Source organism: Xiphophorus couchianus, chromosome 5, assembly GCF_001444195.1.
Source record: "Xiphophorus couchianus chromosome 5, X_couchianus-1.0, whole genome shotgun sequence".
In the NCBI taxonomy this organism is placed as follows: Eukaryota; Metazoa; Chordata; class Actinopteri; order Cyprinodontiformes; family Poeciliidae; genus Xiphophorus; species Xiphophorus couchianus.
In genome coordinates this window covers 35250571-35269611 of record NC_040232.1, presented here as the reverse complement: position 1 = coordinate 35269611, position 19041 = coordinate 35250571, and the positions used below count along the sequence as shown (strand labels likewise).

Genomic DNA, 19041 nt, shown 5'->3' with positions numbered 1-19041 from the left:
TCTTCCTCATCCATCAGTAGAAACAGGACCAACACATGAGCAACTTTTCAAAATAAAGCCTTTTAAAGCATCTGATTCTGTCAACGTCTGCAGACGTGAAGGATTATTTGGTATTAAATTAACATTTTATTTACTGCTAACTAGGAGGCGGAGGGCTTGTTTCCAACTCAGCATTGAACACATGTGTTTCTAATGAAGGTCTAGTCAGATTTAGCATATTTGCATCAGATTCACGGTGTTTATATCGACCGGAAGGGCCAACACAATCACCCGATACATCCGCACATTGAAATATTGTTAATTGTGTACGTGCTGCTGCATTTCAGACGTCTTGAGGTTAAGTTGCAGTTGCGTCAGAATTAATTTTTTACAAAATGAGGGATGAGGGAGTTCTAGCTAAAAAGGGAACAAAAAAAAAAATGCTGAAAGGAGAACAAGGTCTGTGTGAGCGGAGAACAGCAACTGTTAGAGGTTAAAGTATGGCAGTCCAGGATGAAGGTGGTGCTAAAGCGCCATCTTATGGTCAACGAACAAAATCACGGCTGCTGCTGCTGGGTGTGTTAGTTGTTTTCTGAAGCAGAACCAGAAAAAAAAACCAAGCAGGACATGAGTACATATGAAATGTCATTTACACAGTTGCTTTGCTCATGTTGTGCGAAACAAACGTGTAAATTTGAAACGAAACTCAAATCTGTGCTATCTTAACCTTGTGTAAGTTGACACCTCAAAAACAAGATGTGGGAGCTTGTTTGTTTGACGTCAATAATTCTTGAATATTAATTTAAAAAGTATATTCTTTGTCATTTATAAAAAATATACTTTTCCCAGGTAATAAGTGAAATATTCAGCCAGTGGAATTAGCACTTTATCATCAGTATTAAGGAATAATTCACTGTCACCAGTGACCTCGCATGTCACCCAGTCAGTTATTTTGTTCCGTCTAATATACCACATCAGACTGTGAAATTAATTTTTATCTACATCTACGCTACAAAAACTTAGAAAGTGGAGAGAAAACAAATGACATAGTGTATGATCATTGCTGAAAAGTTACTTGTACGTTAATGAAGTTAACTTTTCTCTTATTTTAAGTGTACTAAGATATTTGCACTAGAAACTAGGTTAAAAAAATACTTGGTAAGATTTGGTGTTTTTGTAGAGTAGAGTTGGAGTTTATTGTTATCCTTAGACCTTAACCAGCATTAATCAGCTATAAAACACAGATGTTGAGATGAACGTTGTAATTTGTAAGACCTCATTGTGTCTATAAGACCCATTACATTAGCAAACGTTAGCATGTGAAAGCCCTGGTTCTGGCCTGTTCACTGGGGTCTTCCTGATAGTTTTTTGGGGCCCAACTGAGCCCCATCAGCCAAGGCTCATCAACCAGGTTCTGGCTGGTGAGCTCAGTCTAACTTTTGTCCAGTTTAAGCCTGTGACTCTGTCTTCTTTACCTGAGAGTCACTTAAACCCAACAGGTTCCCCCATTTGATGCTTGACTTTGTTTTTACGTCTCCACCCCTCTACAGGACTCTGTCTGCTGCTGTTTTGTTTTTTTTTTACAACAGTTTGTCCTTATGTTCCTGTGAATTTACAACAGTTCTATCTCAATTTTTTTTAAAAACAAACTTTTCCCAGATCCCACAGCTCTTGCTAATAACAGGCCAACAAAAGAAAAATCTGTTAGTGATACGGTAAAAGCTAAACCGTCTTGCCCAAGGACACAACGAACCATTTTGCTAAACAGCAACATCTGATTCATGTAAATATCTTCAGATTTTCACCTCATTGTGTGTATTTGTACTGTGTGAAAAAGATGTAGTGAAATATTAGCATTAGCTAGCTAGCTAATTGAGCTCATTTTCTCAGTTCAGTTTATTTATATATAATGTCAATTCAAAACACATCGTCCCAAGGAACTTATAAAAAAAAGCAAGTAGCAACGGAGGAAAAGAAAACTCTTCTCTGTTATTGTGTCTGTATGGATTTTTGATTCGTCGCTCTTTGTGACTGTTTACCGTCAACTGAAATTGTTTTCTATTTTATTGTTTTCTGAACTGGCTAACATTACCCTATTCATAGTGTGTGTTTGTCATTGATGGCTATTGTGTGGAACAATATGTCTTATTTGTCATCAATCAAAAATTGAGCTAGTTTTTGCAATTTGCCAAACCAGCTAGCTGCCATTACTGTCTGAATTGCTCTGGTGTTTCTGTGTGTGTTGGCTCTTGCGTGTTTGCATGCATGTTGCTAATCAGGTTTGTTTATAACGCAAACATATTTATTTTACCTTTAAATTTCCTCATCCACTTATGGAAGTGTAGGATCTGTCGCTCATGAGTCTAAAGGCAGAAGTTCTTTGCTCCTTCCTATCCACGCCTCTGTCCAAAGTCCGGAGCCAGTTGGCGATAGACAGACGTATGAGGTGGCCAGCGCTGACCTAGTGTATTTATAACTGTAATTAGGTGTTTGCAAGGCAAACTTTGAGCATTTTTCTGTAAGGTCAATATCAGAATTGGCATCTCCAGGATGTGTCGTTGGGTCGGTTATATCTGTTTTGGAAGTATTTTGCAGTTTTGTAACGACACTTGTAATTTTAATGTTCATATTTATGCTGTCCCTTGGGGTAATGTAAAACATTGGATTGGATTGGATTGATGGTAGCATTGAGAAATTCATATTGGGCCCTTGTCCGCAGTGATACAGGCATCACCATGTCTTTAGTGGTGAAGGAAAAGCTGCGGCAAAAGCCAAAGTTTACAATTTTCAAATCTGTCTACGTATCACCCCTCTCCTAGGGTAACGAGACTGTGACATTTCTGACAAAGGGAAGCGATTGCCGGTACAAGTGTGTGAAATTTACTTTGTCCATTAAATCTATTGAACCGGCCGCAGTGGTACGATGCAGAACTCCATGATCCAGAGGAAAATTTGGAATAGAACCACTGGTCCTCATCGAAAGCGATCAGTTCTGGTGCTTTGGGCATCGGATCAAAATGGCCTCAAGACAAGTGGAAGATAATAACAGATTGGTGTTTGTGCGCTGAATGGTCCTCTTGAGAATGGCAAGCAAGACTGTGTTGCTGTCAATTTCTAATGCAATTTTTCCCCCAAACTCAGTCCAAGTCTTTGTATTTCAAGAGGAATGAGAAACAGAGCAGCTGTGACCGCTGGAGTGCATGCAAGACAAAGGAGGAAGTTTCAGATTGAGCTGTTAGAATCAACGGACAGTCTTCCTCTTTTGTTTTGTTGTTTTTTTTTGCTGTTTGAATTGTCATTTTCTTTATCAATTTCATCATAAACAATCGTTAAAACATTTCCGTGAGAAAACTCTTCAAAGTTACGCCGCTCTGAAGAGGAAAAGAAAATGAGAGAAAGAAAAGCAAACAGGAAGAGAAGATGTGTGCAACGAGTAAGGAGGAGGGTGAGCATGAGAGAAGAAGAAGAAGAAGAGCTAGCAAAGGGTGCATGAGGTGAAGAGGGAGGGAGAGACAGCGAGAGAGGGAGGTGTGCAACAATTTCCTGTAGTTGCATGCTGATCTGAGTCTCTCAACCTCTCCTCTCTGAGTTTGTGTGTCGCAGAGCGGAGCAGAGACGAAGCTGAGCGGAACAGGATGCAGGCGATCAAATGTGTGGTCGTTGGAGATGGGTACGCCATTATTTCTTCTTCACTTTTCTTGCCTTAGCTTCAGCTGCACTTCTGGGGTTGTCTCAAAGTTTATATCAGTCGATGGAGTTGATGATGATGGTGATGACGATGCCAGAACCTGAGCTTTAGGTGTCAGGATTCCAGCAGAGAAACGAGGCTGAATCGGAGTTTCTCCAACTTCCGCAGTGATGTGTCAATAACTCAAACGGAGAAGGTCCCGCGTTAAACCTGTAGCCTTCTCTGTGTTTTGTTTTGTTTTTTTCCATTTTTTGATGGTACTGATTTTGCTGTGTGGGCACTGAATGAGCCGTGCAGGTCACAACATGCAGGAAAATGCGTTGAAGGAGCAAAGTAAAAGTGCAACTGCCCTTTTTAGAGAAGGGGTTGAAACAGCTGTTTATTAAAGGAGAAAATAAGAAGAAAAAAAACGGGATTTGGTGAATTTATTTGCTTGAAACTCTTCTCTACTGACAAATTTGAACCATGTGTCACATAAATTAAAAAAACAAACAAAAAAACCCCAAATTGCTACTCAAAGCAACATCTTTGAGATGATTTTTGTCAGACTAAAGCTACTTTCCTTGCCTGGTTGAGCGATAAAAAAGGCAGTTGACCCATCGGAGGTTTAACGCAGGCAGTGCTGCTGCATTTCCTCATGTGCTGAGCTTCCTGTTGCACATCTCTGATTTAGAGATGTCAAGCAAGACGCAGAGGAACTAAGCAACAACACACGAATAACGATGCTTATCAGTAAAAGTAAAAGCACGGGGGTGACGCTTCCACTGCCAAAAACGTAAAAGCGAACCGAGTGACAATCCAAAGGTCGAAGAAATAAGTGGGAAAGAGTAAAAAAAATTAGTCAACGGTAGGAGTTTTTACTTTTTTGTGTGTGTGTATCGGTGTGTGCGGATGAGTGTCAAAAACACACCACACAAAAACGCTCCTCTTTGGATGATTAAAAATAGATCAGGACTTTAGGAACAGGCGTCCAAAAACCTGCCAGAAAAAGCGACCAACTCGTGTAAAACTGTTATTTAATTGCTCTGACGGCAACATTTCCACGTTTCATTGATGCAGCAGGCAGAGACTTCAGTTGCGCTGGTGACGCAACACCATGTCTCGGGCTTGGGCTTGCAAGCTGGACCTTGTGGAAACTATTAAAAGAAGCGGAGCAGCTGTGCGCTCTGGGTGAACACGTGTCTGTCGGTCTTGCAGCGCGACTCCAAAAAGAGGAAGTCGGTTTTAGATTGCAGGGAAGTTTGCTCTTTGAATCTCCATATAACCTTCAAGTTAAACTTGACCGCTTTAAATATTTATGACCTGATGGGACGAGAGATTTAAAGTCCTTCACGAGTCAAAGTGGTTACAGTTTGACCTATAAAATATGCAAATCTAAAGGTATTTTAGAGAATGTGAACGAAGAAGGATGTCTTAGTAGAAAGATTTTTGCACGATTTTTTTTTTTGTGAACAGAGCGCCACATTTCATGAAATTACTTCAAAACTGATCAGAAATACCAATAAATGTAAAACGGTCACTTTCTAGGATAGACCAGTTAAATCCATGGCATTTTAAGCCGATGAAGATTTTACCAATAGCAGTACTTCAGTGAAGGAATTCAATATTTAGGAGGCAAATGGTACAAAGCAAAGACTACACTTGCAAAAGTGTTAACTTTATCCACTTTTTAAAATCCATCCATGCGCTGTTGCCAGTAAGTAAAATATTTACCGGTGCAGTATTATGTGTTTTCCAGGCACATAGTGACATTTTATGGCACAATTAAGTAACTATGTTAGCTTCAGTTGTTATAAAAATGCTACATATAGGCAACATGACCTAAAAAGAATATCACTTCATAATTTATCACCATCAAATTGGGCCTCTGTCTCTTTAAAAACTCCTGCTCTTTCTTAAACTCCGCCTTCAGGAAGTCATCACAACATGGCTCCTCTATTAACCCTTCAACAACATTTTTACCAGTGTTTCACTGACAAGCAGCTCCTACAACGAGCTCAGCGGATCCTCAGTTCCACCAGGTGTTTGCTAATTGCTGCTGGCTAGTCTGAAGGAACCGAGCGGTGGGAGTTGCGGGGGGAAAGGAGCTCTGTGAGGCTTGGAAACTGCAGCTCTGAGGAGGAGCTTTGTCCTCAAAGGCGGAGCTAGGTCCAACCAGGCGTTTTGCATGGTTGCCATGGAGATGAAGTGATTTCTCAAACGTGAACGAAAGAATTAAGACAATACTCCTGGCATGTTTTTGATGAGTGGATAACGTAATAACATGATTTAAAGTAGAAAAACTAAAGTCTATTTAACACAATCCTGCCTCTTTAACAGTGTTTATATCTCATATTTTTTTGTCCTCTGTCCAAGACATTTTCCTACGTTGCACTGTAGGTTGATTTAGAGTATTCTGGATGACTGGGACGAAACCAGCAATGCCCTGACTAAACGACAGCTACTCTCTCACCTGACCTACAACAGAGACATTTTTATTTGACAAGTATTTTTACATCCAGTACAAACCGTAATAAGTAATCATAAAAGTCCGATAGTGTAGGACTGTCTGCGCTCAACGGGTCAGCCGCCATGGCCCATCAATGACAGGCTGGGACCAAAATCAGGGACATTTGTCAACCTATCAGATTGACTTCATGAAAAGATGGCGCAGTTTGAACCTGATGGAACATCGTAGTACGACTACATGAACAACAAGTCTGACGAGAAACCAAAAACGATTGCAGGAAACGACAGCAGAGAAGAAAAATGTATGTTTACTCTGAATCAACATGCGTGTTAATAGAAACTAAAACACTTCAGAAATGTTTGCCTTTTTTATCTCAGACTCAGCAAATGTATTCACAATCATAACATAAAGAAGTGAAAGTAATGGGAATGAATTTCGCATCAGCTAAAAATATGAAGCATAGCTTCATTCAAAACCACAATGTAGACATTTATTCAGGCGATAATCATAAGGCTGATCTGATCCAGTCCACGTTGTACCATTTTGGTTTTCTGTGGTATGAAGAGAAAAGCGGGTAACTTACAGAAATGTGTATTACAAGTTTGATATTTACAGTGTGTGTCTGTAAATTACTGTTGCCACAATGTTACATTCTTCACTTTTTTTCTATTTTAATAATTGTCTGATCTTGGGGTGAAAGACTATTGGTTCTTTTGTTGTTTTTTTTAACCCAAAGATGTTTTAGCAAAACATGACATAGGCCTTTATTTATGCAGAGAACTCGAATAATTATTGGCTGAATTCACAAAGCAAGTGGGGTCAACTTCTGTTCGCTTACCTTGGCCATCTTCATCAGTGCATACTGAATGTCTGCATAGCATAGGATGAGATTAATTTGTGTGATTAAAGAGGAGTAGCTCTTGTATAAAATTAAAATGCTCATGCCACAGAATTTTTCAACATGTAAAAAAAAAAATGGTGGCCAGACTTAGATTGGAAATCAAATTGTATGTCCTCTTACATCAGATATTATATCACCCAGTAAGGTTTTTGCTATTATGTTAGTGCACCAGGGAGACACAATAATTCACATTTCTATGTTGGTTTGCTGAAGTTTTACCTCACGAAACTCTGGATGGCTAAAATCGACCGTCATTGTTGCAAACATACATTTTTTGGCAGCATTTTTCTTTTATGTTTCAGTGTGTAACTAGTGCTGTTGTTCTGGACTGAAAACAAAAGAAGACTCCTAAAATATGCAAAAATATGAAACGAAGTGAAGCATAAAAAAAGGAGTAGAAACCAAAAAGTTTGTTTTAGGATTTAGTGGAATTCAGTTTATGTTTAGGGTTTAGGCTTAAAATGGCTGGTTCCTGTTTTCAGCTTCTACTGATGTTTCTGAAACACTTCCTTTCTGACACTCGAACACTTCACCACTCGGCTCGCACACGCCCACACCCGTACACACACACACACACACCCACACACACCCGCACACATTCATGCACACAAATAATGGCAATAAGTTATAGAATGCAGTCGTTTAAAACCCTACCTTTACTCAGCATCTGGCTTCGTGCCGAACCTTTCAGTTTACCAGATAGATAGATAGATAGATAGATAGATAGATAGATAGATAGATATCTTGTTTTATAACTGTCAGAAGCTGGTCGTTAGGGGAGAAAAAACAGTTGCACGTCAAACTGTGCAGTGGTGAACTATCATAATTATATAAAAACATAAGTACGTGGAAAAAACCCACCTTGTTAGAAAACGAGAACATTTCAGACACAACATCAAGAGATGTACTTTCAGGGGAAAACACGTTCAAACAAATTCCTCAGAAGTTTTATTCAGAACCTCGTCTGCTTGAAGTACGATTTTTTTTTCATTATTTATTTTTATTTTTTTTCTGTGAATCGGCGACACGTTGTTGTTGTTGTTAAACACTGAGAGCAAATTCCTGGAACAAAATTAGAAGCGGGCCAGTCGGTGCTTGTTGACCGGCCTCTCTCCTGCGCTGCTCCGTCCCTGCGGTTGCTGAAGCAGCCGGTTTGGCGAGCTCCCGTAATCACTCCCATTCCGCCTGGTTTTACAGCCCTGCAGTGATGTTTTTTACGGTTTGCTTTAAAGTTGTTTTATTCTGCGCCCTGAGTCTAAGGTTGGCTCTTGAGCGCAGCGATTTGCAACTCGGAATAAGTTTTGCAAGTTCTGCAGTTTTTCATGCGATACCTTATGGCCTGAAATGTCACAGAATCCAAACCGGGCAACTTTCTTAAAGTTTGAAGACCTGTTTTTTTTCCCTCCCACTTTTAAACAACTCTGCAAATAAGTAGGTCACAGCCGCAGTAACTCATTTCAGTTCGTGTGCTTGATGCATCATTTCCTGTCAGTGCAAGATGTCTTCTTTTTTTTTCTAATTCTAGTTGCATTATGTGGGTTTAATCAATAAATATGTTGCAATGACATGAACATGCTATAACTCATTATTGTTTTGGGTGTTGATGGGTTTCTATGCGTTGATAGAAACCCATCAACAAAAATACTAATAAAAAGGTGTGTCTGCATTCAGTGACAACTTTTTTAAATTAAATAGTGCTGAACATCTTCACATTGATCAGCACCCCAACGAACTGGTTCTGATTTTAAAGTATCTGCAAGGAATTTAGCAATATTTGCGCATTTCTGAATGTGACTTTTTGTTACTCGCCATATCAATTATGAGGTGTAACTTGACCTCACTAAAGCTGCAGTATTTAACTTTTATATATGTATATAAAAGTCAAGACATAGACTTTGAAACATTGAAACTGTCAAGACATTGCAACAGTTTGACATGAGGCAGATATTCTGCCTTCCCCCAGTGCAAACTAGAAACAACCAATCAGAGCCAGGAGGCGGGTCTTAGCGCTGTCAATCACAATCTTGCATGGCGCCCTCCCTCCCTTGCGCTCTGCTACTCTGCAGCTACCATAGACTGTTGTGACTACTGCCACCTGCAGGTGGGAGTTAGATCACTTAAGGATCTGTCGATTATTGCGTGAATTGTCATGATGGCGGATTCGCGAAAAACTGGAGGGACTGATTGGTGTGTTTTGGCAACATACAAAAATAAAAAACTGCTTTGATTTGATTGATAAAATAATATTTGAGCATACAACTGTTCTATTTATGCATCCCTTTGGAGACTAGAGGGCCTCATAAGCAGCTAATGCGGGCCAGATTTGGCCCCCGGGCCTTGAGTTTGACACATGTGCTCTACAGTGACATTTCCTTGATATTACCCAGAGTGATTGTTGTTGTTTCTTTTGTTACAGAGCTGTGGGTAAAACATGTCTTCTCATCAGCTATACCACCAATGCCTTCCCTGGGGAGTACATTCCTACAGTGTGAGTATAATATACACACGCCTACACGCCCACACACACACATTTTCTGCTTTTAGGTTTTAAGGTTACACCTAAAATCCAGGCATACATGGACATTTGTCTGGAGCAACGCAAACAACTCAGGAGCAATTTGAAATATTTCGACTTTTGCCTTCTTTATGACAATAACAACCAACACGTGCCGCTGTAGATATCTGGAAGCGCTAACAGGGGCATGTCGGGACAAGCAGCGACCCTCAGAGGAAGACATGCCTCTTTTCAAACTCGAGCGTCTTCGAAGCTTAGGAGAGGAGCAACAGGAAGAGACCTTTTCGCTCACATTCCCTTTCTACGTGTCACTGTGCCACTGACCCACAAACACCACAGAGTGCTTCATGAGAGGCATCACAGTGCAGGAGGACATGTTGCACTCGCTCGGTTGCAACATGTATTCTGACAGACTATGACTCAATTTGTAAAAAATAAAAAAAAAATTATCTTGACAAATTTAAAATAAACTATTTTGCATCATTCAGTCTTAAAGAAAAGCAGAAATTTTATCAGCTGATCTTTTTTGTTTCTTTTGGAAACCAAAAGGAGGGCAGAGTGGGCAAGTACTCTATTTGGCTTTTTTTTTTTAAACAAATTGAGGAGTAAAGACTAGTTTCACTGATATAATTTATTGGAATCCAGTTACACTTGATGATTAAACTACAGTATGCTAGCAGACAGCCCCAACCTGTAGCTTACCACAGTATGTTAAACTGTAGCGTAGCTACCACAGTATGTTAAGCTGTAGCTTAGCTACCACAGTATGTTAAGCTACAGTTTAACATACTGTTGCTTGCTAAGCTACTAGTTGGGGCTTACTGCTAACATACTTTAGCTTGTTAAGATAACAAATATGTTAGCAAACATTCTTAAATTAGCGTGTGAGCTATGTTAGCTTAACAAACTAGCATCTTGTTAGCTTAAAGCTAACATACTTGTTAAGCTTTACGATCCAGCTGCTCGCCTCCAGCTACCGGAGTCTGTGACACCGGCACTTCTTGAAACCAGGTCTCAGAGTGAAACTTGTCTGTAAAAACCCCAGCTAGAGGAGGCGTGAACGCGCACATGTGCAGAATGCATGCATGGGCAAAATAACATTGAAAACAATGGCGGCTCGCGTTGTGCTGTGTGTGCCGTTTCTGATAAGAAATATGTGTTACATGAGACGGGCCACTGTTTTAAATGAGGTGGATGCTAAAGATCAAAAGTTCAAGGATATGTTAAAATCACAGCGCCATGTGGTGGCCTGGCATGACAGCTGCAGCGGATTCGAAGAGTCTTGGTGGTCTAGTCTAAACATTGAACTTCTCTCCAATCAACATCTGAAAATAGCGGCAGTTTTTAGACAGTGGTCTCATGTAAACGTAGCCACAATTGCTTACTCTGCAGAGTTTGTCTTTGGGGGCGGAGTCGTCATAAGGGACTAATAAGCCAATCAGAAGCAGACTCTTTGAGTTACATGAAAGATATATCATGCTAGAAATAATGTCTGTCAGTCTATTCCTGTAAGCTCCTTATGGCAATTTTAGTTTTCACATTCGAGTACATCATACACAATTATTATGTTAAGTAAAATGAGTTTCACATGATGTATTTAACACAAAAGTAATCAGCAATTAAAGTCACAACACAGTTTGGATATTTTTGCAACTTCCTGATTTTCTAAACTGGCTAAATAAAATTATTACTCTCGTGCATTCAGGTCAAACTTTGATCAGTATAGCGGTCAAGGTCATGTTCTGCCCGGCTAGCTTTGTGGGTTTTCTGTCATTTTCTGTGTCTGTTCACATTTTTTAAAATGTTCTTTTCATTGTTGCTGTTCCTATTCATACCTCACCCATTTCATTTATTTCTTTATAGAGAACCACTTTTAAATGCCAGCTTCCTAAACATAATGACAGAGTTCTACAAACGCCTGAAAGTCTACTACAGTGTTTTGTTTTGGCCGTGTACCGTGATATTAGCTCTCTTTGTTGGACCACCTCTGAAAATGTTCCCCTATAAATTTATTGGTGCTTTTTATTTGTTATTCGGTGATTAAAAGAAAGAAAATAGGCTGGTTTCTTCATGTACTATTCTTGAAGATACATCATGTTTCAGGGGATTCTTTTATTCTAATTTTTGGTTTAGAGGTCCAAGCGTATTAATCATTGTTAGGATCATTGAAGTAATAGTGCAGTCCAGGTTAAACTATTCCTTTCTGTTCATCCTCTGACTCTTTTGGGTCATTTTATTGTCATTATTGATAATGACACTATTGTTAGATAAGCTGTTGTTTTCACATGTTTGGTAAATTGTAGTGAGCCCACTTGGTTTGAAGACAAGCAACCTCCTCAGTTTTAATGTTGGTTTTTCATGTTTAAGAGATATGGCTTATTTTAAACAACTGAAGTTTCCTGCCTGAAATGTGTTCATTACTGTCCCTTTAAAAAGTTATAGGAACGACTAAATCTTTTGGATTTAAACATCTATTATTTTTTATTAAAATGTTTCAATGGGATCAGTTGGCTTGATCTATAACTGAAGGCAAACGCGTACACCCACAGATCCAAAACTACAGCACCAGACAGAAAGAGACTTTGCCACACAATAATCACCAATGATAGATATAAACAATTAAGTATTTGGAGATACCTTAATTTTTTTTTCTTACCAAAATTAGTAAAATAGCTAAATAAATAAATAAATCAGAAAACAGTTCACTTTTTAATTGCTGCAAGTTTGAACTGTCTGAGACGGACATATGAGAGCTAATTTGAGCAAATGTGTGACACAGAAGCAAAACTGAAGCTGAATGTTTGAACTTTGCTAAAGGGAAACGTCGTTTTGACCCTAGAAGAGGAAGTCAAACATGCATTGTCATGCTTTGGCTTTGCGTTGCAGTTTTATGTTCTTAGCTTTAGAAAAAAAAAAAAAATATATATATATATATATAGTTCAGCTTTGTTTTGAAGCAACAACCATGCCGTGTTTTTATTTCAAAAATCATTTTTGGTGAAAAATACACCTGCTCAAAGAGGAGTCTGTAGTGTTTAATTTCGGCCACTAAGTGGCAGTGTTGCTTAAAATTTTGATCTGTAAATCGCGCCTAAATAAATGACTTATTCTTATTGTTTTATGACATCACAAAGTCCCTTGGGTTCTTTCTAAGAGGCATTATTTTTATTTATTTTTTCGTTTTCTAGTTTTTTTTTTTGTTTTTTTGTTTTTGGCGCTAATAGGCCTTATTTGAAAGTATTCTGGTAGGAAAGGGAAGGAGGTAAAGACATGCAGCACAGAAACCGAGGACGGTAAAGGTCACGTCCAGGTCTCGGTGTGGGGCTCGCGCTCTAATCACTGCGCCATATTTCTTTTTTTCTTCTTCTTTGTATCATTTCCTATTTCAAATTGTTCATATAACTTTACTGTGTGTCTGTGGCGCCAACAAATCAACTGACCGATAGCTTAAATTGCTTGTTAAGTTGAAGGCTCACTTACTGGCTCTCTGACGGACGACTGACCTTCTGTGTTTTCCAGCTTTGACAACTACTCGGCTAATGTGATGGTGGACAGCAAGCCGGTGAACTTGGGCCTCTGGGATACAGCAGGACAGGAGGATTACGACAGGCTCCGCCCGCTGTCCTATCCACAGACGGTATGCAGTCGTTTCCACACGACCGAGTGCACACGCCAGGCGTTTCATTAGAAAACAAAATCCATCTTAAACCCCAGCTGTGGAGAGTGATGCGATTTAAATTGCAGCTGTCAAATTTATACCAAATGTCAGTCTGACGGAGCCGTGTTTTCATTGATTGGAGCAACAGGGAGGGAAATAAAAGAAAAGTGTTCATGATGATGCAGACAGCAAAAGGAAATGAACCATCTGTCTTTCAAAAAAAATATTGAGGCGATAAGAGACTGCTGCATACAGCTTTTTAAAGATGGAGAGACAAGTTGCCAGATCAATATCTGGTCATTTATAAGTCAGTAGACGTTTAAACTGATGATTAAATATCCCACCAACCACATAAATTTAAGATGAACAATCTTTTTTTCTTTTTTCTATTTTGGTCTATCTAGGACGTCTTCCTCATCTGTTTTTCCCTGGTCAGCCCAGCCTCGTATGAGAACGTCAGAGCCAAGGTGAGTCTCAGTTTCTTACACCAAAAAGCTTTCTATAAGTCGAATTTGTGTGGCAACTTACTGTATCATACAATGACATGCAGCACAAAGTGATTTACAAGAATAAACAAGAAGCAAACAACAAGATAAAACTGTTATAAAGGATTTGTGTTGGTACATTGAAATAGCACTTATATTTCTAAAAGTAATCAGGGAAGAAGAATGTTTTTAAGAAAAAAAAGCTGGTGTAATTATACTTATCTAAACCAACAATCACTTGACTCCAGTTTGAGTCGATTCAGTTCTGTTTGTCAATTTGCAACAATGTCATCTCAAGGCTCTTTTTATCAGGTAAAGGTTCAAATCATATCAAGAACTGCATAATCATATCACTTACAATACATCACAATCATATAGATAGATTTCAATTTGATTTTGTACTCAAAATTTGATCCTAATTGCAAAACAGAGAAGTTAAATTGAGCTCATGAAGCAACTTTCATAATTGTTTGAGTCTAATAAATGCCCAACAAGAATCCAGTAAAGGTAGCAGCAGCATGATTCATTTGGTAATTCTCACAACTAGTGTGCGTCAATCCGATGGTGCAAGCAATGCTATTAAGATGGCTGCATTTGTCAGTCAAATACCACATCCATTACAGACTAATGGACAGGAAGAAGTGAGTGTAGAAGTGACAAAGGGAAGGGTGGATGAGAAAAAACGACGACGAGGCAGAAAACAAATGGGAGAAACGTCTGTGACATAAAGATGAAAGGTCACAGCTGCAATTCTGACAATAACCTGTTTATTCTTAAAGAAGTAAAATGCGGCTATGTTTGATTTGTGTTGCAGCACTTAAATAAAGTTCTCTTGGTGGCTGTCTTTGTTTTCAGTGGTACCCAGAGGTTCGTCACCACTGCCCATCCACCCCCATCATCCTGGTGGGCACCAAGCTGGATCTGAGGGATGAGAAGGAGACCATTGAGAAGCTGAAGGAAAAGAAGCTGGCCCCCATCACTTACCCACAGGGTCTCGCTCTGGCTAAGGAGATAGGTAAGTTGGGGCGTGGCGATGGTGTGTTAGGTAGAGCGAGCAATGCAACCCGTGTTCGGAGCCTTCAGCTCTTGTCACGGCTCGCTGACTTTTGCCAAATGTCTTCTCCCTCCTTCACATCGCTCTTGTGTACTGTGAAATAAAGGCCACTAGAGCCAAAACATCCTTACAAAAAAGAGAGAGGTAAATAGCACTTGTGATGTCTTCTTAACGTTTTGAATGTCTTCATGCCCTTCCTTTACTACCGTAAAACTAGAAATCGCTGCAATTTACCCTGTTGCTGAATATATGCGTTATTTGAAGGTTTATTTGCATGTATGTGTGTCGTTCTCCGTGCGTTCAGACGCCGTAAAGTACCTGGAGTGCTCTGCCTTGACTCAGCGCGGCTTGAAAACTGTGTTCGATGAGGCCATCCGGGCGGTGCTCTGCCCCCAGCCTGCCAAGGTCAAGAAGAATGCTTGTTCAATGCTGTAACAGGTGAGGCACACGTGGAGAAAGGGGGCAGGACGTTTAGGAAAACAACATTTTGTACAGTTTGCAACACGGACAAGGAGAATAAAATGAGTCACAGTTAAAAAGAAAAAAAAAAGGTAGAATTACGGAAACAAATTTTCTGAAGAATTAGAAATGACCTTGACGGAAACATGATGTACAGGTTGACCTGCTATAGAAATCGGTGTTCTTTCTTTGGTCGTCAGTCTGCCTTTAGGCTCCACTGGAAAATAACTGCTAAACCAACCGGATGGTGGCAGAATCCATTACTTTGATCGCTGTTTTGGGTTTCAACTCAAATATCTGCAATAACTACAGACTATGCAGAAGGTTTGGCATCAAACCCAAACACAACCTTATGGTCTGTATGGAGAATTATTAGCTGCCAGGACTGCTAGCTCATGACTGTAGATGAGGTAGCATTGCCCCAAACAAAGACCTAACCCATCCAGCCACTTCCTGCTCCATCCTACCATCACTTATGAACAACCTGAATTGAATTATTTTAGGCCTGAATTGAATTAGGCAATTTATTTATGCCTAAATAAATTGAATTATTTAGACATACTGAGGAATGCCCTCAGAGTTAGCAACCGACTGTCTGTACATGGAAACTGTCAATAAACAAAAACACAAGTCTCTTACTTGAAGTACTAAATTCTGCATATTTATCTGCAGCTGTAAAACATTCAGTCAGTTTTCCACGGAAATAGAAGCCGTTGTTACTTGGAGTTTAGCCATAAATTAACCTTAGTTCACACTTGTTACCTCAGTTTCCATCTCCAGCAACACCGTATTCACTCAGTCAGCTCATTTACTTCACTACTTCTCATTAACAGTAATAATAATATCCTTATCTACAAAACTTACACAAAAAACGTAGCAGAGTCGTAACAGAGAGAGTCAAAAATAAACATTTTTTTTCTTAAACCTGCTTGCACTAGCTAGCTAAGCTAGAACAGCTAGCTTAAGTGCTAGCTACTCTTAAGCTAGCACTTAAGAGTAAGCTGTAGTAAGTTCTTTACTACAGCAAAACATCAGTAATTATAGTGAACACATCAGGGAAGCTTTCCAATTAGCTGGGAAGAAACATTTAAACCTTCCAGTAAACCAAGAGTTTAATGAACAATACTGTTAGCTGCAGCTACTGCACTGGTACTGCGTTAGAAGCTAAAAAGCTCAGGATTCAATTATAACAATAATAATATATATCTAATAATATATAATAATAATAATATATTTTTTAAATGACTCGATTTTGGTTTCCTGCTGTTTTGGAATTAATACAATAATTGCATCCTTGCTGTACAGTAGAAAAGCAATATGCTGAGAAATTATGATTTTTTTTCACCAGAGTAAGATATGGAATAGTAAGTCTCTGAGCTGCTGTAATTTAAAAAAAAAAAACCTTTTATTAATTTTGCGAACATGTTTTTCAATGAATATCCTGTATGATTTACATTTCTGCTTCAATGTGTGATTTACGTGTGTTGTGTTTGAACAGGACAGGAAAGGAGCAACGCCAGGCATTCAGACTGCTGACTCTGCCTTAAGAGAAGATTTTAAAGTTCTTTTGTCAAAGTTTCTTATAAATCTCCACTGTAATTGTATAAAACACCTGGACAGTTACGATTAAATAGCAGCAAACATCTATTAGCAGCCTTCTAATACTGAGCAATATGGATGCTGCAAGAGATTCGACGTCTCTGTCTAATATGGAAAATTCTCATAGTAACTGTCCCAGGTTTGCACACTGTGTTATCACTCTATGAGCTTATGAGAAATGTATATGTTACTTTTTTTTGGTGTGTCTAATTTACAATCCTAAAAAAAAAAATAGTAGTTGTGCAACATATCAGAGTAACCATTCTTATTGTAAGCAGTGTTTCCATGAGATGTGTTCAAGGTGTACCGTTGAGACGCTTAGTATAAAAATAAAAAACATCTTGATCAAAAGTGTTGTAATAAATAGATATATTTGTTATGGTGTTTAAAAATAATAATAAAAACTCACAAATAAAGTGAAGTTTTCCATGAAAATGAATTATGTGAATTCATTTGTGAAAATATTCCCCTCCCCGCGTGTTGCGCTGCCAGATGTGCATCACGGTCTGCATGGCCGCTGCAGCAATGGATGAGCGAGCGTCTGAGATAATGGTGATTTATCTGATGGCATTCCTGCCATCTGTTATGAGCCTCATCCGTCTCACTTTGCCTTCCTGAAGGGCAAGACGTTGTGGCAATAACATCAATCTGATTCATTTGCGGCGATCACCAGCGGGAAACCTGATTAATGGTGAGAACGCGAGGTGGAACGCATTAGCCGCTCTCTGTCTGAGGCTCGGGGCGCGTCGGTTTTCTAAAGCTCAAAGCCGAGGTTAAGAGTATAATGACATTTCTTTGTCGATCATTTCTGAATGTAATAGAGTGTAAAGTTTCATAAACTTAACACTAGCAGTGTTATTAGAGGCAGAGGTGCTTCCAGTTAAAGATTATACAAACCTCTGGCTGCCAGAGTCACACAAGGTGAGGCCGGTAAGAAGATTAGTTTGGATGTTTTTATTAGCGATAATGAACAAAATTAACAAATTGGACAACTGACCATTATTCAACGATGTCACCAACAACTTACAGTCCAAACGCACAATGTACTACGGCTGCAACTGTTATATTAACCTTTTGAAATCAAAGAGTGTGGTCCAAACCTCAATTTACTTATTTCTCCTGACAGATCAGTATTTCATCCAGAGTGATTCTTCTGCACATCCACTTAGCTGATGATAGAGACTGATTTTAATCATTTTGTTTATGTCCACAAATGTGGACAAGGTAAGACGTAAGATAAAATCCACCCCTTCGATCACAAACATTAAGACTCGTACTGGATGAAACTAACTTGCCAGATCTCTCATGAGGAAATGAAATAAACGCTTGAGATAAAAATGAATCATTTTATGTTTTCAGCTGTTAAAAAGCCTAAATTGCTCTGATCTTACGAGGTTAAGCTGCCCTCTACATTCCCATGTAGATGAAAGTTATTACAGTTTTCTTTTGTTGGGGGGTAAAAGGTCTGTTCCCTAATATTTGCTTTGAGTTTCTACTTTAATAAACTGTTGTAGGCTTATATTTATCTTAATTTTATCATTAATACACGCACGTAGTTGACGTAGTGTTTTTATACAGCAAATAAAATGTGACAGCAACTTCTTTGTGTCACTTGCAAATAAATCTAAGCAGAGATCAGATGTGGGGTAAGACCATGTTAGAAAAAATCCAAGGTATCAAAGGATAAATGCAGCTATGTTCTGTTCTTTAAGGGATCCTGCCTCATAAGTCTGCATAAACAGTCATAAAAGGCACGTCAAGTCAAAAATAAAGGATATGCTAATAGGCTAGAACAGTTCAAAAGTCTTTATGTCCTTCAGATGTTTGCGTTTTTCTTCTCTACAGGCAGAAATATCAAAAATTAAATCATTATCTTCACTCAAGATCGTCCCTCGCGTCGCCCTCTCTGCTTTCACTACATGCCTTAGGATTTTTGTTTCACTCTTTCATTTCGTGTATTCAGTGAGTTACCGTGGTAACGGTAGTTTGCCAACAAACATTTTTGTACTACATGTGATGTTACTGACGCTAAGACTAGAAGCTTAGCTCTCTTTAGCATTTAATAGTTATGCTCTGGGAAAGCCTGGTCTAAGTTACTGGTGATAAAAAATGTCTTGATTAATTTTGTTATCAATTAAATAATAAATTAGTTTTGTTTAGAAAGAAAGTGTCTTATATAAAATTAATGAAATAGGTTTATAAGCAGCCAAATGCTAGAGTCTTGAATTTTGTTTTGGAGTTAGAAAAATGTTGC

The 19041-nt window shown here is 38.9% G+C and overlaps 1 protein-coding gene across 2 annotated transcripts; it reads left to right on the top strand.

The window, feature by feature from the left end:
- Positions 1–3491: 3491 nt before the first annotated feature.
- rac2 (Rac family small GTPase 2) lies at positions 3492–17138 on the top strand. 2 transcript variants are annotated; one of them, XM_028017197.1, is made up of 7 exons: positions 3492–3649; positions 9434–9505; positions 13052–13169; positions 13595–13657; positions 14531–14690; positions 15034–15167; positions 16687–17138. In XM_028017197.1, exons 1-6 carry the CDS (start codon positions 3615–3617, stop codon positions 15162–15164), a joined length of 579 nt encoding a protein of 192 aa, XP_027872998.1. In that variant the 5' UTR covers positions 3492–3614; the 3' UTR covers positions 15165–15167; positions 16687–17138. The 2 variants fall into 2 exon arrangements, with proteins under 2 accessions (XP_027872998.1, XP_027872997.1); XM_028017196.1 differs by having other exon boundaries at positions 15034–15168; positions 16683–17138.
- Positions 17139–19041: the final 1903 nt, after the last annotated feature.

What these genes read in the sequence shown, in the direction of transcription:
- rac2 (XM_028017197.1), top strand. Translation starts at nt 3,615, where the DNA reads ATGCAGGCGATCAAATGTGTGGTCGTTGGAGATGG. An exon ending in ATGAGAACGTCAGAGCCAAG is followed by an intron (nt 13,658 to 14,530) that starts GTGAGTCTCAGT and finishes CTTTGTTTTCAG; the next exon opens with TGGTACCCAGAGGTTCGTCA. An exon ending in CGCTCTGGCTAAGGAGATAG is followed by an intron (nt 14,691 to 15,033) that starts GTAAGTTGGGGC and finishes CCGTGCGTTCAG; the next exon opens with ACGCCGTAAAGTACCTGGAG.